The sequence below is a fragment of the Phragmites australis genome, chromosome 3 (assembly GCF_958298935.1).
Source record: "Phragmites australis chromosome 3, lpPhrAust1.1, whole genome shotgun sequence".
Taxonomy (NCBI): domain Eukaryota; kingdom Viridiplantae; phylum Streptophyta; class Magnoliopsida; order Poales; family Poaceae; genus Phragmites; species Phragmites australis.
In genome coordinates, this window is record NC_084923.1 from 9,933,462 (window position 1) to 9,959,446 (window position 25,985).

The 25,985-nt window shown below is 45.5% G+C and overlaps 2 protein-coding genes across 5 annotated transcripts; both read left to right on the top strand.

The window, feature by feature from the left end:
* The first annotated feature begins 8,890 nt into the window (after window positions 1-8,890).
* Window positions 8,891-15,024, top strand: LOC133912042 (uncharacterized). Of its 4 annotated transcripts, none has more exons than XR_009908755.1 (3): window positions 8,891-11,098; window positions 12,320-12,392; window positions 14,416-15,024. XR_009908755.1 is itself a non-coding variant. In XM_062354582.1 (1 exon), exon 1 carries the CDS (start codon window positions 9,012-9,014, stop codon window positions 10,959-10,961), a length of 1,950 nt encoding a protein of 649 aa, XP_062210566.1. In that variant the 5' UTR covers window positions 8,891-9,011; the 3' UTR covers window positions 10,962-11,189. The 4 variants fall into 4 exon arrangements, 1 of the variants encoding a protein (XP_062210566.1); XR_009908754.1 differs by lacking the exon at window positions 14,416-15,024 and adding an exon at window positions 12,828-13,116; XR_009908753.1 differs by lacking the exon at window positions 14,416-15,024 and having other exon boundaries at window positions 12,320-13,121.
* Window positions 15,025-22,057: 7,033 nt separating this feature from the next.
* LOC133912044 (ACT domain-containing protein ACR8-like) lies at window positions 22,058-25,220 on the top strand. Its single transcript, XM_062354583.1, has 4 exons — window positions 22,058-22,797; window positions 22,883-23,702; window positions 24,247-24,351; window positions 24,547-25,220. The coding sequence occupies exons 1-4, from the start codon at window positions 22,736-22,738 to the stop codon at window positions 24,895-24,897; spliced, it is 1,338 nt and encodes a 445-aa protein (XP_062210567.1). The 5' UTR covers window positions 22,058-22,735; the 3' UTR covers window positions 24,898-25,220.
* The last annotated feature ends 765 nt before the right edge of the window (window positions 25,221-25,985 follow it).

A 25,985-nucleotide genomic window follows, 5' to 3' on the forward strand; every position in this document is an offset into this window, starting at 1 on the left:
CGAGTTGTAGCCGTATATATATGAACCTAACGGGTCACACACTTAGTGGGTTAGAGCAAAATATACGAATTGGATTCCTATATAGGTTTGATTGGATTGTGATCCATGGGGTGTTAGAGTCTTAAAGGGCTTCCAATGTGAAAGCCTATTAGCGAGCTCTATATAAGGAGAGGCGTGGGATGGGGCGTACAGAGGTTGAGCCATTCCAAAACCCTAGCCGCAGTCTTTCACACGATCTTTCAAAACCCTAGCCGCATGCAAGGTGCTAGCATATTGGCGATCGACGTTTCTGCTTAGTATGTGTGGATACCATAGAGGCACTACTGCTATTACGACGCTGATCTTCTCAACGAGTTGATCGTGACGTGTTCAAGACTGGTCGCGAAGCACAACACGGCCACTTGGATTTGGTCAGATAGCACAACACGACCACTCAGAACTGGTCGAAGTCACGACAGACCTGATCGGGAGCTGGTCGAGGAGCACGACCACCTGATCGGATTTGGTCGAGGAGCGTGACCATCTACGCGGGGCTGGTCACGGTTCTGATTGAGAAGCTGTTCAAGGACTTTGACGCGCACAACATTAGATTGGTCTACTCTAACTCTTCTTTTGTTGCACTGCGCATCGAGTGGTAACGATCTATGATCTCCTACTAGCATGATTTTCTGAGTGAATGCGGTAGCAATTTTTTGTTTTAGGCTAGTGTATCCTACCTGTTTTCCAACATACTATCGGTTCAGTAATAACCAGTAGTGTTAATATATCATTGCCGGTTCTTTGTTATGAACCGACAGTGGTAATCAACTTATCACTATCAGTTCTTAGCTGGAACCGATAATGATACCAGTTTATAAAAAGACGTGTCTTTAATAACTAGCAGTGATAGCCCAAAAACCGTACTCGAATTCCAGTGTCCGCTTGCTCGACTTCTCACGAACGCCTTTAAATTTCACTCGATCGCTTATCTCACTCGCTCTCTCTCGCTCTCACACTCAATCTCTTTCGTCCTCTCCCCTCCATCGTCATTGTTGCCACCGCCGCGATGGATTACCCACCACTTTCTCCCGCTCTAGCCACTCCACCGCCACCTTCTCTGGCCACGCCACCTGCACCGTCATCCAACGACAACGCTCTAGCCCCGTTGGAGAGCTCAGACAAGGCGTAATTCTCGAACTCCAGCGGGTTAGCGGGGTCCCCCTCCGAGGACGACGTTTGGGACTACTTCCTCAACGAGCCGAAGGCGAAGAGGTCTCGGAGCTCGGATGAGGAGGAGGAGGCCAACGTTCGGGAGGAAGCCAACGATGGTGACAATGAGGGCGAGGACGATGACTTCTTCATCGTCGTGGTCGACCCCAAGTGGTAGACGTGCGAGCAGGGGTTTAGAGTCTTTTTCGCACTCGGCCGTGTCTTTTGTGTTTTGGTGTCCAATGATGATGAAGTTAGGAATTATTAGTGACTTTATTATATTAGTGTAATATGAACTAGTAATTCTAGAAATTAGTAATATAAAGCTCGATTAAATTATTGCTTGCCTGTTTAAATTTTAATTTTCTCCTAGATTGAGTATCACCGTCGGTTTGTAGCGAGAACCGATAGTAATAAATATATCAATAGACAGAATTAGCTAAAGAACTGGTAATGACAGTTTGTATCACTGTCAGTTCAATAACCAACAATAATATAGTTTTTGAACCTATAATAATAACTATTTTTTAAAAGAAATAAGACAGGCCCACTTAGCAATCTCGCAAGCCTATCTCATTTCCTTTTGCTTACATGAGGTAGTCTCGCCACGCCGAATAAGACAAGTCAGTTTGCATACTTGCACGGAAGAGATTTATTGGTACTTGTATTATTCCATGTTACTACAGTTGTGTCGTCCTTCACTTTGCCCCACCAAAGATAGTGCATGTACTCTTGCCACGATCGTGACGGGAAGCTGCACACTTACATTTTAGCATCGATGCACACTAACAACCAGAAATCAAGCTCCAGGGAATGTTTTCTCATCCTGAAAATCAGTCAGATCCTAGGTCTTTCCATATCAATAGAAGTCCTTCCAGAACCCTTATTAAATACAAATGTATAGATAGAGCGCAAAGTATTCCCGTGGGGCATTTGATTTGAACAACCACCTCATTCTAGGATCAAATCATGCTCCCATTATTTTTGTGGGATGCCATCAATCCTCACTTTTATAATGGGCATGTGCTCACGATGTATGAAATGATAATGGATCAACAGTGGACTTGATTCATAATTTGGACTGAATAGTCCTCAAATCAAACGTACATAACTGTGTAACTGCATTACAACAATTAAGTACTACCTCTAGTCAGAAACCATACATCGATCCATTCAAACTTTTGAAACAACGATGACCATCAATATCCATTCCAAATATTCATATTTGAAACACGTAAATGATATTTCTAGATTTATCTCAAAAGGTATTTTCATAATACTATAATTTTATTAGGTTTTACAGATACAATACAACATAATTTAGTCCTACATTAAAGTTACATTTTAGGAACCATTTCGCTTCCAAAACCACATTTTTTTTCTTTTGACCGGGAGTACTTGCCAGGGCATACATATATGTACATATGCTAGCGCATCTGCATTCTATTACACCAAATTAATACTCACTTCGGTCATAAATACTTATCGCTTTTAAATTTTTATGGTCTTCGACGTATAATTTTGATCATTATTTTCTATTAGAATATATTTATAATATCTAATAAAAATATAATATTATAAAAATATTTTTTAAATAAATCTACATGTGTGATTTTTATATTTTCAAACTAATATTTTAAAAGCTACTCTATCAATGGTCCCAATTTTAAAATAATCTAATCTTAATTAAAATAATAAATATTTATAATCGAAGGGACTAGATCCACATATGGGATATTGACCTAGATTGGAGCAAACACAATTGTTTTAGTTGTTCATTTCTATTCGTGTGGTCAGCACATAGAAATCACCAAAACTTAGGACTGAGGAGTGTGGGCCGTCACCTCCCGCTAGTTCTCTATTGCTTTCAGTGAGCTGGGAGTACCTCCACCCATAAATCCTGCGGGTGGTAATGGGTTTCAGTGACAAGATGTCAGCTCAGAACGCAGCAGGGGGATCATCTGTTCTGCCGACAACCGATGCAAAAAAAAGGAGCCGCATCAGGGCATAGATAGCCTAGGAGTATGCCCCCACATACAAGAACAAATATGTAAGTTGTAACTACCGGACTAGCAGTACCAGTTAGACCACAGAAATGCCTTGACATGATAATTCTGTGCGCGTGTCCCTTCTGTTTCCTTGTTTTCTTGAAATTGTCGCGTTTACGGTCATATAATGGGTCATTTTACTATATCATTTATGCAGAAGTATGAGTATGGAAGAATACTACTGTGAATGATCAACTTCCTATCGACAATGATCACTTACCACGCATGCATCGATCCAACATTGCTACGACCAACTTACTACTGAGAAGTGAGAATGACCAAGGCATGGCTATATCAAGTTCATACTATTAGGTAGTACAATCAATAATGAGGCAACTGAAGTTTTATTTGTTTCAGTGGTGAATTGTAAAGAAGTAGATTGTGGATCATGAAAACTGGATAATATACTATCTGCAAACTAAAATAACTGAATGATTGGAGCAGCCGGAGCCGGTACACCTGGGGACGAGCGACTTTGCTGAACCAAAACCAGACTCCATTCCATTCTATTGGCACCTGACTTCAGTGTGGGGAAGCAGAGGAGCACCCACTTCCTATAAAGTTTCAGCAGTGCGGTGCAGCACCCCTACTTGGCCAACGCTCATAGATGGCACGTGAGAGACTAAAAAAAAGGTTGAGCACGTGTACTGCCCATCTTGTGCAGTGCTGATAGTCAAACCACCTTAGGAACCAGGGAAGAGTATGGCCTTGTACACTTGTGCTATCATACCTGTAGGCTGTAGGACTAATGCACTCTACTCATGGATGCATCATGCATGCTGACTTGACCTCATAGATTGTGGCAGTGAACTTGAGATGTGGCAGTGAGTTGTTTAATGCGGAAGAGATTTGGGATGTTCAATGGCCACAGCTCCCAAAGAGATCTGAATTAGGACCTAAGGGAACTCCAATATAGAAATAAATAAGCCGGGGTGCGTGCTTTTTGATGCAAACATTCTAAGGAACTCAAGAAAAAAGACGAAGGAAAGAATAAATGATATAAGTGAGCTTCTCCCGAACCAATACTGTACGCTTGGAGAAGTGAAATTCCCCTATTGTTTATAGCCTGCCATTATGCCTCTACACGCTTTAACATGACAGGGGAAAGAGTCAAGTCAACACGGAGTTGCACATTAATTATTCTTGCTTGTTGATTAGTTAGTGCTAACTTAGATGTTTGTTTAATCCTAGCTAGTTAAGCATGAGGCTTCAAGTTTACATTTCCCCTTCCAGTAGTACAAACAAGTGTACCCTGCTCCTTTCAGGAACATGTAATGTCAGCAACTTGGAAGGTGGATACAGCTTGTTTCGAATAAAGCTCCCAGAAGCTGAAATAAGAACGGTACAAAATGTGCATAACAAATCTGCTTCAATTTCGTTAAAAAACGTTCAAGAGTTTGTGCAGTTGCTGACACGCAAGAACAATCCTCATTAATCCCATTGCTTCCCTTCCCATCCTAAACCCAAAAAGGGAGGCATGAAGCACGCACACGAGCTGTTCCATTCATCTCCCCGAGTTCCCACGCAATAGGAAACGTTCTTTCGATGGCAGATAGAATTGATACCTGACGAGGACTTCACAGCTGAAACCTAAGCGAAGGAATGCGGCAGGTCACCAGCATTGCGTCACCTTTCGGTATGTGCATGCCTCGTGTCAAGGCATGGCACTCCTCTGTCCACTAATGCAATGTGCAACCTCCTGATAGTCTCTGTCAGATTATCAGTTATGTGCCAATAAGCAGAAATTTGATGCACAAGGCAGGGTGAACAATAATAAACAATGACGAAAGTAGATGTTCTTGGAATCAAAGCATAGTGCCACGTACCAACCTCGTGCACATTTGGTGTGAAGTGCACAAAGCTTCCCCTGCTTGAATTGTGATACATTTTTTTTTTGCCAAATACCAAACAATAATTCTTTTAAAAATACTTCCATATGATGTCATTGCATCCAGTCAATATGTTCCATATCTTCCTTTAACATCAATGAATACTGACTAGCAGTCACTTTCGACGAAATACTTACTGCTTTTCGGGATTCAGGATGCAAAGTGAACAAAAACTCTGAAGGAAGCATCATGTCCACTCGATCTGGACCTTAAAATGTTATTTGATGAGCAGTTCACAATACTAGCAGCGCAAGGAACAAAAGCATTCATTGTGGAATGAAACTGCAGCGTTTTTACAGACATGAGCAATAGCGAGAGTGCAAATATTGGATTCGAACTGACGTATCTTAATAAGTCCTGAAATTTGTGGAAGCAACCGTTTCAGGTAAACTTAATGTGAGTCCATGGTACTCGAGACGCCAATAAGTGCATGGAGGTTGTCAAGCGCACGACGCCAACCTCGGAGAAGTTAGAAGAGTAAACTAGGTGGACTCATTGCAGCCTCTTCACCAGCCTGCAAAGGGTAAATAGACGATTTGAGAAACCATGAAATGATCCATTGTGAAGTATCTACCTTTGCATGGGAAAAAAAACAGAACATTACTGTTTTGGCCAACAAACTAGCTTTCTCATCATCAAATCCAAGGGAAGCCAGTATTTTATGACAAGCTGGCTCTTTATCTGACCATATCCTCAGTAGCAAATGATTGGCGGTTACTTCTCTGTCCTCACCTAAATTCAGAATTCAATTCATTGAACAAAACACAGGAATAAAGATATATGCTAAATAGGCTGATGGAATAGGAAAGAGGTGGCATTACAATTTTCTGTGATGACAGACAATGAAGAATGCGGCCGGGCGCTTGCAAGGTAGCATGGAAGAAGGTATGCCGACCACTGGAATACAACGGCCTAGGATATTAGACCTGCAAAAATTTAGCAGGGCGCTTAGGGTCTGATGGTTGTGGTTTGAATGGGCTAGGCCAAGAAGCCCCTGGATTAGTCAGCCGGTTCCTTGCGACAAAGACAACAGAGCATTGTTCTCCTCATGCACCAAAGTCACGATTAGAAATGGGAAAAAAAAAGGCAAACTTCTGGACATCAAGATGGCTTAACGGCGAGGCTCCTAAAGAAATAGCGCTAGCCCTGTACGCGCATTCTAGAAAAAAAAAAAGAACAATGGCAAATGCCTTTCATGATAACAATTGGATCAGAGATCTTCGTCACAGTCTTACCATACTGATCCTAGAAGATTTTGTTAAGCTACGGGGGTTTGCAAGTGAGATCCAACTAACAAGCATGGAAGACTCTATAGCATGGACACCTACAACAAATGGTCAGTACAAGGCAAAATCAGCATACCTTGTACAGTTTGAGGACCTAATGAAAAAAGGATATATGAAGCTAATTTAGAAGGTATGGGCCCTACCGAAATGCAAATTCTTCTCATGGCTGCTCATATAGGACCAGGTTTGGACTGCACAACGGCTACAACTCCGACACCGGCCCAACCAGTATTTCTATCCGATGTGCTATCGAAATCTTGAAACTTCGATGCACCTCTTTCTGGAATGCCCATCTGCTAGAAGTATATGGGGGAAGATTGCAGAGTGGCTACACCTTCCCTCCCTGAACCCAAACGCTTGGACAACAATGGGATTCATTGAGCATTGGTGGAAAGAATGCAGTCATCAACCGAAAGAGCTCAAAAAAGGAGTTCAAACGTTGATAATACTAGTCCTTTGGGAATGGTGGAAGGAACGGAACCGAAGAATTTTTTGAGGCAAAGATATGACGGAGCTGATACTTCTCCAACATATGCAAGAAAAAGCAATGGAATGGGAAATGGCGGACGCAACACTACTTAAATCACTTCCAAAAAACGAGAGAATGCATTTTTATCTTCTTTTATTTGCTCTCTGAGCTTCCTTGTTTCCCCTTTTAGGTCTTTGTATCCTCATAGGTCTGTTCGTCTTTGTGTAAGACATCTTGCTTCCAAACTTTTCTTCTTCTACTTTAATCGACCACCCGTGGCTTTAAAAAAAATAGGAAAAAGGTACACCAGAATTCAAATTCAATTATGCTTAATGCATATGCAGATCAGCTACCGGACATACAGGGGATCAGCAACATAAAGTTAACTGAAGTGAACTAAAAACTAATGAGCCAAAGTGCACATGAAGGGCCATAAAAATCCATGCCCCCTTGAATTGCAGTAATCTGCAGGAAAACTCTAGTCAAAATTCACCACTGCAGGAAAGCAGGGTGTTGGGCCTTTGGTCTTAAAAATCACCACCAGGCCTCTTATTGAGTAGTCTTTATACCCAGCATAGCATCAAACCTACTAAAAAATGGCAAGTACCTTCTAGTCTGTACTGTACCTACAGATGGACCTAGGGATAGTCATTTTATATAAGGCTATCTTCAATAATTACCATAAATTTTTATCCTCAAAAATACTATTACAGCATCCCCTATCATTATTACAACATTATCTATTTTTTCATTTCCAACAGTTACCTATTTCTTACCTTCTACTACTCTTTTTCCTCCCTCTAAACCCACTATCAGCTTCTGTCTACAGCACTACTACAGTACTGGTACAGGATCTGTTGGAGATGCTACAGTAGACCTCCAAATTTGGAGATTCCGTTGAAATTAACCTAAGGTTTCTGAAAAGTACCTTCTAGACTGTACAGTACCTACAGATGGACCTAGGGATAGTCATTTTGTGTAAGGTTTCTGAACGAATTTTAAACAAGTATTGTAATTGATACCTACCAAACATTGCAATACCTGGTCCTCCGCATCCAAATGCAATGATGCATGGAGGTCCCATACAATACTGAACTAAATCCCCCACACCCAAATGCAATACATGGAACAAACAAGGTCCTGTTTGTTAGATTACATAATACTCATGTTGCAATACAACGCAAAATGGAGTTACACTGAGCTGAAAAGTCAACACAAGCTGAGTTCAACCTGTGTTGCATACAAAACACAAGCAGTTCTAAATTTCTAATCCCTCTAGGCGTGGCTCTATATGTCGTATAAGATTCACTAAAAAGCTTTTTTAAGCTATGATAAGATGTGCAATTTAATTTGTAGATTATAATAATCAATTTTTAGACCGAGACGGCTTATTTTTATTTTAGTTTTTAGACTAAAATCTATAATTATAATAAAGTCATCTCTAATAGAAATTCTAAAAATTTATCTCTTATAATACTATTACAACATCTTTTATTTTTTTATTTCTAACGGCTACTCTATTTTCTACCTTACATTACTCTACTACTCCTATCAAACCTCCGTACATATGTTATGAACAGTAACAAAGCCCCTTATATCCGCTGGCAAATTTGCAGCTGGCTGCTGCTCCCGCATTAGTCTGTTGGAGCCGGATACACGTGGATTGGATCGGCATTTTACAGAAGCCGCTTTTTTAAGTCGGCCTAAGAAAACAAACCGACCCACAGTGTCGCGCCAAAGTACCCGCAGGAGGAGAGCCGAGCAAAGCCGAGCAGGGCAGCTGCGCAGGCGCGGCAAGGGAAATGGACAGAGTCAGCACCCAGAACCCACCTCAAAAGCGCCAATCCAACTGACATCCGGGTCCCATATGCCACATCATTTGGCGAGCCCAGGTTGCAGTCACACGAGTGCGACCGGGCCGTCGCACGTCCCCACAGCCCCAGCGAGATAAAGGGCCCATAGAAAATCCCGAGGAAGACGACCGGGGAGTCGGGGACCAGAGCCGTAATATAAACGCACGAACAGGCGCAGTGAAATTTGAAGGGAGGGGAAATAATTCCCCAAAATTCCGAGGGAAAACCACTCAAAAAAAAAAAAAAAAAATCCGAGGGAAGAAGGGAACAATCCGGGGATGCCGAAGACCTCCTCACCTTCCCCCACCGTCTCCGCCATGAATCCCCTCCTCCCCTCCTCCTCCTTCCCCAAATCCTCGCACCCGCCGGACCCAAACCCTAGCTCCCCGAACCCTAGCCCAAGCAGCTACCTCCTCCACGCCGACGCCGACGACGAGGCGCTGATCCAAGTCCCCGGCCCGAACCCTAGCCTGGGGGGTGCCTCCGCCCCCCTCGTGCTGCTACCGGCCATCGATCCCGCGCCGCACATCTCCTCGCAGTTCTACACCTTCTCCGCCGCCTCGTACGGGCTCATGCTGCGGTGCATCCTCGCGGGCCGCCCCGCCGCCGCCGAGGAGGTCCGCGCCGCCACGTCGCTCTCCGTGCTCGCCTCGTGGCGGACGGTCTGGAAGGACCGGAACGAGGACACCGCCTACCTCACCGCGTGGAAGCGCATCCAGGACAAGCTCACAGCGTCGCCCGACGGGCGGCACCTCCACTTCAAGTCCAACGCCGCGCAGCGCGTCTCCCATGTCGGCATGTGGAGGGACATAGTCTCGGAGGCCCACGCTGATCCTGACCTGCTCCGACACCTCGCGCTCAAGGACACCGTCGACCGCATCAAGCAGTCGTGGACTGTGGGTGCCAAATTCTACGGTATTCCGGAATCATTTATCCGTGTTTGTGTTGCTTCATGCCCCGTCTGTAAGGCTGCACCTGCTGGCCAGCCTGATTCTGCTATCTCATCGCCTGGACGAGGGAAGCGGCGGCGCAGGTTTGAATATACCGAGACGCTGGATGTGCCTGCTCGAGATGTGCCCCGCAGGTTGCAGCAGTTGGCTGCCAAGCATAAGGTTGTCCTCTGTATCAGGCAGAAGTACATCAGGTATAAGCCATTCATGGCTGAGGTGAAGGATTATGCGTGCCACCGTGCTGGAGTGCCAACGTCAAGTGGTGGGAGTGCTGCATCCTCCTCAGCTAATAATTCCGATGGAAAGAAGCCACGGGTTCTGAAGCGGGAGCCATACCAATCAAAGAGGTGTGGTTGTGGGTTCCGTATTCGGGCAATTGTGCCGATAGCCAATTATAATGAAAAGGACAAGAGTTTTGTGTACCAGGAGGAGGGCACTGCTGTGTTCAAGCTTTACGCGGTGCACTCAGGGCATGAGCCAGGGCCACTCGATGGCAATGCCCGAATTGTTCACAGGTTGGTTGGGCATAAGGGGACGCTTGACTTCGATCCAGGCATTTATGGGGTCAGTGAGGAAGGGGATCCTGGCTTTTCGGCAAAGGGGGATGGAGATTTTGATATTGATGACTCGCATCAAGCAGTTTTGCAGCAAGTACAGGATCTCAGAGCAGAAGTTCTCTCGTTAGAAGGGAAGGTGGCTAAGATGCACCCAGATCTGTTGGGCTCACTGTCCACCGAGCTATCTGAGGTTTTGCAAAGGATAAGGAAGTTTAATTTGGAAGGTAACGTCTACCAGCCGGAGGAGACGTTGATGATAGGCAATGAGGAGGTTGGGGGATGGGGGGCTGGTGATGTGCCCCACCATTTAGACCAGCATGATGGTGCATTCTGCAAGGATGATGAGATGCTTGATGACGATGATACTGATTTTGGCTCAAGCCTTGGCCCTATTGTCTCGTGGGACAGGATGGCAGCAGAGTGCGAGGATAGAAAGATGCTCATGGGTGATAGTCCAAAGTGTGACAAGTGGATGCTGAAGGAGGATGTGGGTGACTTTGATGCGAAGAGTATTCTTAACTGTGGGGATGATGATGATGTAGAGGATTCCAAGATTATTAAACCATTGATGCATGATGATGCCATGGTAGCTGACCCAAGTTTGGTAGGTATTCATGTAGAAGGATTTTACTCTGGAGCAAAGTGGTATGATTCGCCGGTAGGTTTGGATTCCAGTGTTAATGCAGGAGATGCAAGTTTTAGGCATGGTGGACTCTTGTGAGATCAGTGATTCTACCCTGATACCAGGAGGGTCTTGTAAATTCTGTATAGTAGGAAGTCATTAGCTCGCAACAATTTAATGTAGTGTCTGTAGATGAAGCTTCAGTCAAAGCAACCTGTCTGCCCTGATATATACAAGTTGCATTTACCAATTCAACTTTTCTTTAACTCCTGTATAGTTCCTATGCTGGTTACCTGGACATTAAAACTTTGGTTCTGTTCTTGATCAGTTTTTTGCTCGTGACTTAATAATTTCTAGTATTACTCACTTTCTCTCTTTTCATATGTATATGTGTGCTTGCTCGCTTTAATCTGAGCCAACAGCTTGGACACAGTTGCAGACGAGTTGTCTAATTGCTTTGAAAGTTTGCATCATTCTCATTGGTCTTGCTCTGTTGCATCTAGTGGCTATTTTATTAACTATTAACTAGAAAAAAGTGTCTCTTGTCAGACTTAACTTTTCAAATTCCTCGTGGTTGTTCTAGTCAATATCATTGACACAAGAATTAAGAACATCGCTAGTGTTTAGCCCTCTCTACCCTATCGAATTTTACAATTACTATGTATGAGGTAATGATATGGTATTATGTGATATGCATCTGCTTATATTCTGTAGTCTTACATAGTTCACCCCTCCCCCCCCCCCCCCCCCCCCAAGATGGATATTGCTTCCTTCTGCATTTAGTGTGGTTGACTGGTTGGCGTTTACCATGACAATTTAAGCTTCTCATTTTGAGGCAACATGAAACACCAATTCTTAGAAAATGTGAAGTTGGTGTTCTAGTTGAATTGGTAAGATCTAAGGAACTTAATGTTCTTTTTCCATGTTCCAGGACTTTTCCATGTCATATATACTACTATATCTTCACAAAGTTTATACAACAATTTGGACCACTGATAACATTGCTCATGCGCAAGCGAATAGGAGTGTCACATGCTTTGAGGACTTTGCCCTTTGGTTGTTTCTATAGTTAGTTCAATTTATTGCTTTACGATAATGATCTAGGTGAGGTTCTCTGCTTAATCTGGAATTTGGATAAATGCCACTCTCTTCAAGAAATGTCATTCTGCATTACTTTTGTAGCTTCTATCAAAAGGATATTTCATTCTGCATTTCTCCCCTTTTATAAGCTAGAAGTTTTGCGTCTTGGCCAAGTGCTTGCAGCATATACCTAGTAGACTTTTAAGAGGATCTTGAGTTCAGTTTTGTTTCGCTTATTTTGGGGTTCGCATGGTGCAGTATTGGGTTGAACTGCATACAGCCATTTCCTTTGCTATGCATGTTTTTTAGTTGCTAATGAATTTACTAGCACCGTTCATAAACTATATTAATCATTATTCATGACCTTCAACATATAGGTTCAGTTTGAGGTGTGCAGCCTTTCAGCTTATTGGCATGCACTGGTGTCTGATTGCATACCATCAGTTTGAGGTTAGAACTCATTTCATTCTGTCTTTTCACATTTTACAGAATGTAGTTATTTATAGGCTATATGTTCAAGTTAGCAGGTATTACTGGTGCTCATGATTTGGGCCGAAGTACAGCTAAGAAGCAGGCAAAACCAATGCTAGAAATGGAGCTAGTGTGATATGGATGAACAATTGAGCGTAATATAGGGCCTGTTTGGCTAAGCTTCAGGTCCAAGAATATTTGGAGCTGGGTATTCCTAGCTCCAGAAATTCTTAGAGGTAGAGCTGGGGACAAACTAGGGATGTTTGAGTGAGCTATATTCTTCACATTTTAGACTAACAATAAAGGCATAAACCACTTTATTTTACAAACTCTAGATCCAGCATGAATCCTAGAGTTGGAGCCAAACAAGCCCATAGTATACTGATCCTTGATTTTTTTTTCTATTTCTTATAGGATTTGACTGGATACGTGATTTTCAGGGAGAGAGTCCATAACCATACTTCAAACTTATTCTTGAGTTATTTGAAGTGTCATGTTGAGTGAATATAGCATTAAGATGCTAAAGTGAACATCTTGAGATAACTTTATGTGATATGTAATATGTTCTATGCTTTGCTAGTTATGGTGTGCTTATTAACCCAATTTGGCACTTGGACTGGATTTTTATCAGTTTTTGTACAGCATAACCATGGATGCTCCTTACAACTCACCGTTAGAATGATGTAATTCCCCCCCCCCCCCATCATTGCAGCCATTTGAAACATGGAATTAGGATTAGGAGATAATATTTGTCTAGCAGTATGATGTTAATTCTTCCAAAAATGAAGTAATCTTCTTTTACCACCACTTATTGTATTTTTTTTAGTATTCACAGACTGATATGATGGTATGAAAGTATTTAAAGTGGAGGTTGCTGTGTAAGTTGATATGTGGAAAGTGTCGATATATCTGTTTTTGAACTCTTAACTATATGAGTTAAGATTAGGGTTCTTTTCTCCACTCTGTTGTGAGAGGTTCTTTTCTCCACTCTGTTGTGAGAATCTAAGGCCTTCTCCGAGATTCTATGCTAAGTCCTGAATAGGCATAAGCTACATACACTGCTAATTTGGGGATTGTGTTCTCTAAGCATATAGCAATTGTTTAAAAATACCGCTAATTCAAATGAATCATGAATGTATTCTACTAGCTACTTACACATTGAAATATTGTTGGCATGCATTGGCAAGCCTGATAATATCTTGTTATTTATGTTTGGTTTGAGGTGTGGGCTGGTCCTCTGATCAACACATTGCTCATTTTCTTGTTTGGATTGAGGAATGGAAGAGTAAGCTGGACCATACTTACGCTATCCTCATGACCCTAATATGAACAGAGAATTATGAATTACTGATGGCACAAAAACCACCAGAACCACGCCAGATGAAATATGAGGTGGATCATGGAATATCATGTGATTATTTCTGAGTGAGATATGCCTAGTATGTTCTGTGGGGTCGTGACCATTTGAATAACTATACCGAAGCAATTTCTTCTGCTTGTCAGCAGTGAAAATATGGTGGTTGGTAATTGATGTTGTGGTGTTCACGAAAGGGTCTCGTAAAGCTGAAGTGATTTAAGGAATTGACAGACTCTGTTCCTTTTGCTTCAAGTTAATTATTGATGGCAACGTCAATAATTTGCATTACATCGCCCGATTTTCCTGTTATGACTGGCCCCTGATTTGAAAATTTTGATGTCTCTACATCGGTTTGCAAATCACATTAAGATGAGGGTTGAGGCTTGTTATTTGTCGGTGGTATATGTTTGATCTTTTTAACTCTGGGAAACTGTGACAATGTTTAACCGTTTTAGCTTTCAGTGCATGGGCTCTGGAGCACAGGGTAGCATGCATGGCAGTTGATCCTGACGCCAACCGTCGAAGTGCAACCTGAAGATTTTATTTGTTGAATGCAACCTCGAGCACTCAGATCTATGTGAAGATATATACATAGTGCCATAAGTGTGCTATATGATAGTACTAATTGTCTGTTTCTGCGATCAGAGGGAGACTATAGTTTAACAACTATCACCAGAACCGCAGGATCATGACCGTGTTGGCTATGGAGTATGGACGAGTTTATCTATATATGGCCGCAGATCTCCCCAAGCTCGCTCTGCAGAGACTCGGGCCTTTCCGAAGAGACGATATGATCGAGCGGCTAGTATTGCGACCATGATCGCCAAATCAAGGGTCATCGCGGTCCTGTTCCTGGTCATGTGCGTTGCCTTCGCAGCTGACGGAAGCCTGAGAGGACCGTAAGGGTCGGCTTCAGGTGCTACGCCGGCTGCTTTTGCAGCGGGGCTCACGGGAGATTATTGCTCGGATTTTTGCGAGCGTGAATGCGCTGATGATTCCCGGAAGCACTGAAGCCGGCCTGGCCCTTGATTTTCATCAGATGGATTCGCCATAGTCCATCTCTGCAAGTTTGTTCAGATAATGTTATGATTCCACTAGTAACAGCTTCGTGTCGCTCTCGGCATGGCTACGTTTGGGTCTTTGCTAGTTCCCAGTATGTTCGTTCGCTGTTAGAACTGTAGCAAAATAAGAAGTGGTCAAAGTCTGGCGGACTAAGATGTGTTGTCTCTGCCTGTGTTTGTCATTGGTCGGCTCTTCCTGTGTCATATTCCTTGTTTATGAAGTGATGAGCCTGTTCTGTTTCTGCTGAAGTCGCCGTGATGTATCGTACAGTTAGGTCTCCGATGTTTGTATCACTGATGCTGAGCGAAATGGATACACTGGAATGGGTGAACTGCACCTATGTGGGCTAACATTGAACAGTTGAGGTCAACTTACAGTCTCGACGGTAAGAAACGGAATGTTACACAAGTGATCCAAGGCTACACTGTACAAGGTCCTTGCACCAATCAGATGACTCAATGGTCCTAAATATTCAGTTCCCAAGTTAATTTGAGAACTGAATAAGCTAAAGATTCGTTGATTAGATAGGAGAAGTGCATTTCAGTTTGCAAACGAGCGTGATTTGGTTGATTTGATGGCAATGCCCTTAATGCCAAGTAGAAGATCGCATAAGCCAGAGATGTGTTTCCAAAGAGGAAGCTCCAATGTAAAATTTCCCAATTCTGGACCTTGACAACATCGCTACATGTACACGGCGCTCTGCCAAATGATGATATGAGTGCACACAACTCGGGTAACAGTTGACTACCAACTCTGTCGATCCAAGAATTGGTGTTGGATTACAAGTAACCGGATGCGATCTCCAGATCGAGAGTCAGTTATTTTGAGTGGCGATCTGCGACCACAGATCTTCATCCGGGTGAAGTTTACCAGACTCAGTGTAGTATGTGCAGTTTATCTACTATATAAGAGTCTCCTCCCCAAGATAGAGCTACAATAAAGTTAGCTCAGGTTCAGGTCAAAGCAAAAGAGAGAGGTTTGTAGCAGAGGGTCGGGTCAAGTCTCAAGCAGTAGCCAATTAGCACAGTACTCGGTAGTTACACAACTTATCATCTATGTCGTCCATGGCAACCCAATCGAAGGCCATCGCAGACTTCGCAGTGGCCTTCTTGTCGGTCATCTGCACTGCGCTTGCAGCGGCCAGTGGCGCCGACGCGCTGCCTACACGGCCCGACGTGCCGCTCGGGCCCGATCCGATAGGTGCCGCGGGCGTCCGCATGAACTGCATGGAGTGCCTCATGCCCTCATCCGCTGCGTAACCTTCGGGAGCCCGCTGGAGCTGTGCCAAGCGTTCTGCGAGGACGAATGAGCTCCTGATGCTTACTCTCGCCTGGAGCCCACCGCGAGTCTCGATGCCGTCTCACTCTCATCGTAGTTACTGTTCGTTGACAGCATTGTGGCTGTTATTTGGGCCCCTGGTGGTGTTTGTGCACTGTTTAATCTCTCTCTCTCTCGACGAGTGCACAGTTTAATCTTGTTGCGAAATGACGCAATTGTTATGTTCCTATTAACATTACATGTGGTTTCATGTCCGATGATTGATTTGCCACCATATGAAATTGAACTGTTTTGTTGGATAAGCCAGATATCTCCTTCTTCGAGTTGGACCTTTGATAACCAATCCCAATCTTAGCAACAAACTGTATAGCATGCAATGGCCGATCGATTCTAATCTCGTTACTTCGCATAACGCAGCCTAAAAGGTGGACCCGTCAGCATCTTTGGCCCCGGGAGAGACATGACGAGTAAAGGTTTGCTCAGGCCAGAGAGCACTTGAGCAGGCAGAGTTCGCTGCTAGTTGCTTCATCGGAGGACGAATCGAAGGGATAGACATATTCCCAGTTGGGTTGCATTGGCCCAACTGCCCAAGCATCTCGAACAAAACGTGAATCAAGCCAACCTTCGTGCTCGTCACTACCCCCCCTCGCCGCAACGCCCTGCATTCTCGCCTGGATTCGCATCGAGCGAAATGCGAACCTAACTGCATAAGAATTGGTTCGACGAAAAGATCTCTTTCGCCTGAATCTGCCGCATATGATGCCCAACCTGAATTCTGGTAGCAGGTAGGAAGATGCTTAGCCATGGAGTCATGGACCACGGTTTTTCGTGGTCAAGCAGGTACACTTACACGTGTACCACGTCAAGCAAAAATCCCAAAATGCGAACGCCAAATACACGCGAGCTAAGTGAAACAGACAGAATGCACGAGAGTGAAAAAGAAAAGGGGTAAATCTGCACAGGTACAAGCAACAGGGATAGAGAGAGATTGGTGACCAAACAGTCACCAACTTCGCCGGGTCCGGGTGTAATAAGTACTACTACGTGGTGACCTGAATTCTTTGACCCTGATGCTGGTTAAACAAAAGCGTGATAAAAAGCGGTTGTTCGCCCAGCTGGCCGACGTAACCGCGCAACCGAAAGCTAAGCACGAATCGAACCTCGTGCTAAACCCGCAATGAATCCGTCTTTAAACAAATAATTTGTGAAACAAAGAATTTGTGGAGGATCGATCGGTAGGTCAGTGAATTGCAGAACTGAACCACGAGTAAGTAGATTTACGTCGCTGTCCTCCTATATTGTGGAGGATGCTGCATCAGAATCATTAGTAACCCAGCACGTATCTGATTCCTTAGCGTAACACTACTAATGCTTGTACCAGTACTATCGCTTTCTTTTGTTTCTACAATTAATGCGGGCAGCGAATTTGTGGGAGTGAGACGCGCCAGTCAGCCAGTGTTCTCCGGTAACTAATCCACGTGCACAATCCGGTTAAAAACGCGCACATGGAAAGCCATGGGCTCCGCGCGCCGGCGCAATGCCAGCCGACAAAACCGAGGCGCCGAACCGTCGAGCCATGCAGCGGCACGACAGCTGCCCACCGTTCGGCCGTGGCTTCCCGTGCGATCTCCTCGGTTTTGGGGCGAACGAGCGAGCCATCGCCCATCGGTCTCGGCGCGCGTTTCTCTTCTCCCCGCTTTGCCCGCCGGTCGGGGATTCGTACCCCGACCTGCCCGTCACATGGCGCGCCTGCATTGCTGGCTCGCGGCACATGCCGCGTCTCCGGTACCGGCGCACGCGTTGCTAGCGCTTTCTCTCTCAGAGCCACGCGCGCACATGCGCGGGGGCGCCGTGTCCCATGCGCCGATCCGTACCCCGAAGACCAAGGGCGCCCCACGTCGCTCCGCGGCCAATCGGGGAGCGGTACAACGTGCGCGCACTGCACGTCCCTGCGTCACTGCGTGGTTCTCTCGGCTGGTACCGTGTACAGTAGAGTAGCGGCCACTACTCTATCATATAAAAAATTCTCCTATTTATAATGATATAGGTTCACACTTTTTCTTTCTTTTTATACAGTCATTATATTACTTAGATATTACTAGATGTATGACGTGAATGAGTTTTTATGAGTATTTTTTGATAGGATTCTATAAATTTTACTTTCCACAGTTATTGGTTACGTGACGGTAGTCTACAGGTTACAGGTACGGCTCATCTAAGAACATAGGTGCTATTTTTCTTGAAAATTAAAAATAATATCCAAAATAACAAAATTTTACAAATAACCCACATTCACGCTACGGAATTGCGAAAACCTATTTTCGTTGAATGAAACTACGAATCGTTGAATGAAACTACGAAAATAAGGAAAATAAAAGAATGAAAGCGCAAAAATATATTTTCACACTATGAAAACACGAAAAAAAAATTAGTAGAATGAAACGAGAAAAAATTTCATGTCACATAAATGCGAAAACATATTTTTGCAAAACAAAAATGTGAAAAATATATTTTTGCAGTTTGAATGTGCGAAAATTAATTTAATTTTTTTTAATGCATGCAAAAAGTATTTAGTGTCCATGTAAGTTGTTATTTTGTTGTGGTGCACATTTTTTTTCACGTGATTGGTTTGCCATTTTATTTGTTTAAATGACAAAGTTGTATGCGGAGCATTAAAAATACCCTAAATATTTTTTGCATGCATTAAGAATAACTCTTCGCCGCTGGCCTCTTTCTCTCTGTGTCGGCCGACTTCCAGAGGAGACACGTGTGTTCGGCGAGAGAGGAAGGATTTTTTATTCATATATTTTGAACACATGGAATTAGTTGCCTATAGTTATTTGATGTTTATTAGTTATAGATTAGTGCACAACATGAAATATAAGTGACGACAGATGCGACTCGATTTAGAATAGATGAATCACTGTACTTCAATAATTGACCTATAGGCCCATATGAAAATGGCAAACCAATCGTGTGAAAAATATTTGTGCACCACAACAAAATAACAACTTGCATGTGCACTAAATATTTTTTGCGTGCACTAAATATTTTTTGCATGCATTAAAAAAATTTAAAATTAATTTTCGCATGTTCAATATGCATTTATGTGGCGTGAAAAATTATTGTTTCACATTTTCATTATGCGAAAATATTTTTTGTGTTTTCATAGTGCGAAAATATTTTTTGCACTTTCATTCTTATTTTTCCTATTTACGCTCGAAAATAGGTTGTTGCGATTTTGTTGCACGAATATGTATTATTTGTTTTTTTTGGTATTATTTTTGCAATTTCCAAAAAATAGTATTATTTAAAAAATCCGTAGTGATCCAAGTCCAAGTCCAACGCAATCTGTCCGAGAGTGCCCTTCCACAACTATCGGCAATTGGGCGCGTTTTGACAGCGTTGTCAGCGTAGCAATGTCGTTCAATTGGCTGCCGAGCGACGTAAGAGTTCGCCGATCGCACACCGAGCGGATCAAGTGGAGACTCTGTTCCGGCTGCCGGCAAGCGTGTTTCCCTGTCTACACGTCACGCACCCGATCTGCCTGCCGGCCGGCGCCGTCAGCGGGCGCGTTTCACCGTGCCGCAGCACCACGAGATACCTAGTCGTTTCTTGTGTGCTAGCCGCTGCCTGCTGTGCCCGTCCGGTCACAAAGTAGCCCTACCCCAGTCTAGTCTAGTGAGGTGCAAAGCTGGATTAGGGAGTAAGTATCTCGATTCGGGGATCACTTGCTCATCTAGTAGTCCAGCAGCCACAATGATTCGGAGTGGAGTAGTAGTCTAGTAGATTTCTTATCCGGTAGTGCGCCATTGGGCCAATAAATAACGATGGGTGCGGCACTAGATGGCGTGCTTTCCGTCTTCTCGCCGACCTTATCACCTGGCTCGTCGATCCACTCTGGGCAAGGGTCGCTGAAGCACGAGCGTCGGTTACAGAAACATAAACTGGGAGCTTCTTACGCCAAAATTTACCAAGCATTGCAAACTTGCAGTGACACGCACGTTTGCACACCAAGAGTTAGTACGATATCACTTATCAAGAAACAAGCTGATGTTGATTCGTGCAGGTACCAGAAACTGGGCCTATGGAAACTCTGGAAGAACGATCTATCACGTGTGATGTGTCTCATCATGAACCAAAAAAGTCGTAACCTTGTGGCACTAACTAAAAAGGATCTGTAGGACGGGCGAAAATTTTGCAGGAAAAAGGCATGTGCGGAAAGGACAGCATCGATCATTCGAGGTCGACCGGCAGCTGATTCTAGAGCGTATATATCGTTCTCGATTTCTCCTACCTGCCTGATCTATATATGACAGTGTGTGCTTCACTCCTAAGCAACCTGGAGAATTAAACGTACCAAAGGCATGGCGAGCAACATCGATCAAAACGGGGTGGCGAATGAGTTGGCAAGCTCAACACTCTAGGACGTACGCGTCAGGAAGCTCTGCTGTGTGCCTTTCATTTCGCAGGTTTCTTGCAACCGGCACTATTGCTCGATGCATGCATTAGCACTGCCCTCGATTAATCAACAAGGATATCATGATATCCCCTTTCTCTTGAAAACAACTTCGCAGGAAGTGCAGCTTTATTATTTTCCTGCATAGCAGCAACTTGGATCGGTGACTGTTCTTCGATGATCTATCATTCTATCCTTTTGAGATCTCTTTTAGTTGACTAGTACTGTAGTCTCTGTTATCATTGGACTTCGGGACCTCTTTGCCAATGTGTAACCGCGACGGGTTTCTCTGACCAAGCGAGCCGCACCTATCTTCAGGGCTCCTGACAGCTTCAAGCAAAAAAGGAACTTGTCCTGTTGGTTCCAGGTGATGGTTAGCTTGGACGGCAAGCAAGAAGGAAGGCGCATCACAGACTCGACTGAACAGAGCCGATGCCCGGGGCCACGGTTCGGTGGGAGCGGACAATCCGCGTAATTCCTGGTGCACCAGAAGTCATAATTTTGGTCACGTGCAAGCTGTGGCAGGTGTGAATGGGCTCACCATGTGCTGGCTGATTTTTTTTATGTAGAGTGCTATAAACGTCTCCTGCGGTGGCGCCGTCCGATGATTGCCATCTGTCTAGAACGCAGATCTCAAAACAGTGAATCTCTTTTAAATAAAACATTATCTTGTATACTTATTAGTTGACATATATAATTATTATTGTATGAATATCGTCTACTATTTTAAGATCTATGTTAAGAATATACAGATAGTGATGTAATAGGAGGTGTCCGTAGTACAATCGCATATAATTTCTTTCCATGCTTACCTTCCCTTTCTGACGTGGTGTGGTGCTTGACCCGGTGTCGACGGAAGCAAATTCTATAGGATCTTGTCTAGAAAGATTCTCGTGAGACTCATTCATACTGTTCGTCCCGTGATTCAATGGCTGGACCGAAGAGAAAAGAGAATGAACATATGTCATCACAAAATAGAAGGATTTTTGTAGGATCTTGTCCTATAAAATTTGCTTCTGGTGTTGATGCTAGCATGGCTCAATGGAGGCGCTGCTTTTCTCGCCCTTTTCTGTTTTCCGCTAAGACCTTCGTTTGTTGAGCCCGGGTGGAGCAACGCCAGCTAAAGGCGCTTTTGCTGCAACCTTGCTAAGTTACTTCTACTCCTCGAAATAACGTCGATCGGTTACTCACTACCAGTGCCATGTTTGCGAAGTATGAACGCCGCGTAGAGAAGCATGGACATGTTGTGGTTACTTCGCCGAAAGTTCAGACGTTCCATGATTTGGAGATGCTTGCGCGCCCATCTTTGCCTGAAAGAAGTCAAGCACACAAGAATAAAGAGCTCGTACCCGCTTGAGACACTAGTGTCATGGAAGAATTTAGAAAGCGGAGGCGCAGGCCCGCGGAATGAAAATAGTGCCTAAAACGACACTGAACAAGGGGGGGACGGGCAGTACTAGTACCTCAACAAGTTACTAGCGCATGCATCTAAAAACGCAAGGAAGAATCTGAACAAGGTGCAGCGCAGCGCCGCGAGCGGTGCCAGCCTGCCAGGTGCCTGGTGGCAGCCACGCACGGGCCAGCCAGCGGCCGAGCGCTCGATGCCGCAATCCCCTGCGAAGCTTTTTCCACACGGCAGCGCCTCCCTTTCTCATGTAGCCAGTAGCCTCCTACGAGTAGTGCTCCAACATTTCTCGCACCCACGCCCGGACCCGTTCGGTCCAAGTCCAACTGGACCAACACACCGACTGGCGACTGCAGAAAATTCCGATCCCCCGGGTCGTCGGCCGTTTGACTCTGGCGGCCGCCCTCCGACCATACGCGCACCAATCCGTGGCAGGAATTGCGTGAAATCGCGGTTTCGTTCGCCCATTTTAGACGGACGCTGACCGAGACAACCCCGGCGACACCCCCACACCCACAGCGCGGCAGCCAGCCCACCCAAACCCACCGTTCCCGCACTTAATTTTGAACCGCCGCTCTCCGTCCCCTATCCCAACCAAATTTACGAGTCCTCTCCTCCGACCGAACCGAAACCTTCGCCTGCCCTGACCTGCCCAGCCAAGGGAGAAGGGAAACGCAAGGGGCGCGCGTACAGCAAAAGGAACCGTCGCGAGAGGCCTGGAAACTGAAGCGGAGCGGGGAGGAGAGGTTCGCGTCCCGGCGATGGAGCGGTACCATCCTTCCGAGGTGTACGAGCTTTTCGTGCGCCACATGAACACCCCGAGGTAAGGGAGAATGGAGATTTTTCTTTCTTTTGAGCGGTTCTTGTTCTTGGTTCGATCGATGGAGCGGTTGTCCTTGGCAACACAGGGTCGTGGTGGACAACGGGGTGTGCGCGACGGCGACGCTGGTGCAGGTGCACAGCGCGCGGAAGCACGGCGTGCTGCTGGAGGCGGTGGCCGCGCTGTCCAACCATGGCGTCTGCGTCCGCAAGGGCTACATCTCCTCCGACGACGGCCGCTGGTTCATGGACGTCTTCCACGTCACCGACGCCGAGGGCCGCAAGGTTGCCGACGACGACGCCCTGCTGGCGCGGCTCGAGTCATCACTGCTCTCCGCTGACGCGTCATTGCCGCCGCGCCCGCCGCCGCCCACCTCGGCGGCAGCAGGGGCCCTCACCCTGCTCGAGCTCGTCGGCGCGGACCGCCCGGGCCTCCTCTCCGAGGTCTTCGCCGTGCTGCACGACCTCCGCTGCGGTATCGTCGACGCCAGGGCGTGGACGCACGGCGGCCGCGCCGCGGCCCTGGTGTTCGTCCGCGACGAGGACACGGGCGCGTCGATCGACGACGCGGCCCGGATCAGGCGCATCGAGTCCAGGCTCAGGCACGTCCTCCGCGGCGGCGCGCGTGGCGCCAGGACGGTCCTGGCCGACGCCGCGGCCGTCAACCTGGACCGGAGGCTCCACCAGCTGCTCAACGAAGACAGGGAGGCCGAGAGTCGCGACCAGGCGGAGGCACCCACGACGACGGCGGTCGCGGTGCAGGATTGGGGGGAGAGGGGGTACTCGGTGGTGACCGTGAGCTGCCGCGACCGGCCCAAGCTCCTGTTCGACGTCGTCTGCACCTTGACGGACTTGGATTACGTGGTGTACCACGGCACGTTCGACACGGAAGACGATCACGCGCAGCAGGTGAGGCTTCTAACCGTTTCTTTCTCGATTGGTCCCCAAGATTTTCTGGGTGAAACAGGTTGTGCTTCACATTAGGAGCTCTTGATTTTTTTCCCAATTTCTCTCTCGCTAATTTAGCGTCGCTATTAGCTATTGCCCAATTCATCCGGAGTTCTTGGGTTGGAATTCTTATCGTGAATTTCGATGTTTCCATGGGAAAATGGTTGATGTCAGGCGAGTGGCCTTTCTGTTAATTTTTTCTCTCACTTTTACCTCACTTTTGCCTTTTGTTTTCTTTGATTTTGATTTTGTGTCAGCTCAAAGCTAACCTGAGTTCTGTTCATGAAAATTTCGTTTTCACTGAATTTTCTGGGACTTGTCAGGTTAAAATGGAGAGAAAGCTAGTTTCATTTGCCTTGTAAAATTGTTCTGCTTCGAAATTTTATCCCTGCATATTCATGACTGCACAATGAGAACTCCACGTTTATTTTCGTCTCTGAACCTGCTTCGATCTGTTTGGTTTACCAAAGCTAACCTGATTGCCTGTTGCTTGGCTTGGCCGCAGGAGTTCTACATCAGGCGGTTGGACGGGCGGCCAATCAGCTCGGCGGCCGAGAGGCGGCGCGTGATCCAATGCTTGCAAGCGGCCATCGAGAGGCGCGCATCCGAGGTGCGTGATCGCGGAATATCTCCTTTCCTTTCCCTCCATGCCACGCCACCCAAGCAAAAGCACACGATTCCGGTTTCCCCCCTCTTGACACTCCCAAGCGCAAAGTTTCTTTCTTTCTGCCCAACTTTCCACTTCACCACCACGTGTTAGGCCGAAACCCCAGCCATGCCCGTCTAACGCGATCCTCTATGGCAGGGCGTGAGGCTGGAGCTGCGCATCACCGACTGCCGCGGGCTGCTCGCCTACGTGACGCGCGTGTTCCGGGAGAACAGCCTCTTGGTAACGCACGCCGAGATCACCACCCGGGATGACATGGCGATGAACGTGTTCCACGTCACCGACGTGGCCGGCCGCCCCGCGGACCCCAAGACCATCGACGAGGTGATCCAGAGGATCGGCGCGGAGAACCTCCGGGTGGACGAGGATCGGTGGCCGCGCCTGTGCTCGACGGAGGGCGACGCCGGCCGCGGTGCCGGGCTGTTCTCGCTGGGTAGCCTTGTGAAGAAGAACCTGGTCAGCCTTGGCCTCATAAGATCCTGCTCATGAGGACGTGATCAAGGGAGACGTGTGCCCGATGGGATCCTTGTGTAAATATGGGATGGTGCGTGGGCTAGTTTGTAAATTGAGTAGGCGTTTTATCTGCAGCTTCTAAATTTAGCTGCCACGTGTACATAGTAGTATAGTAGAAATGGAAGGTTTTAAAAGTTGTTGGTCGGCGACAGCTTGGAGCTTAAAAGGATGCTTTGGTGGGTCATGTTTTTACATGAAAATAGGCATATGGATGAATACAATAATATGGTATATAGAGTTGTGCATAATACAATACCTTATGATGCCAACTTAATGTTTGACTTACATTTTATTGGACAGTGTGTCAGTTCTCTTGATCTCATTCACTAGCACTTGTGGTATGCTATATGTACGCCATGGAACAATGTTTCCAAGATCTTCATCAATTTAGTATGAATATTTTATTATACAGAAAAAAAATTCATGCTGTGCCATAAAAGCTCTGTTTCATTAACGGAAACATAAGCTAGACAACAGAGTCCTTAAAAAATCCTAAAGAAACCTCATTAGTCATTCCCTTGAATCTTGTTTGTGTTATCTTTATGAAAAAGGGAACACGTTAATTCCTGGTCAGAACATATTCATATAAACCCATCCTGGTGTAAACTGAACAAATTTGTATAGCAAAAAGGGATCTCAGGAATCGTGTTTTCTTAGCGAACAGCAGGTCTACTATTGATTCAGTAGGCGCTGCCATATGTCGAAACAAGAGGAACCGGAACAACACTAAACTTTGTCAATTCACATACAAAAGTCTAAACTAAGGTCAGACATAAGATTAATCAACGGAATACGACAACTGATTTGACAAATTTCAGTTGAACTTTCAGCAAACCAACGGCCCTCGACGGAAACCCTCCATAAGAGCGCACGATCGGTCCACAAACACAACAATTCCAGTACAATTTCCTCTCCAGAGAGCATTTTTCAACGTATTTACCGACATCGTTTCGCTATCATCTCAAAGAAAACATTTGACTTTGCTACAATCGCATTGAAAATTGGTTTGAGCCAGACCAATGATCCCCGAGGCATCCCCTGCAGTGACATACAGGCTCACGGCT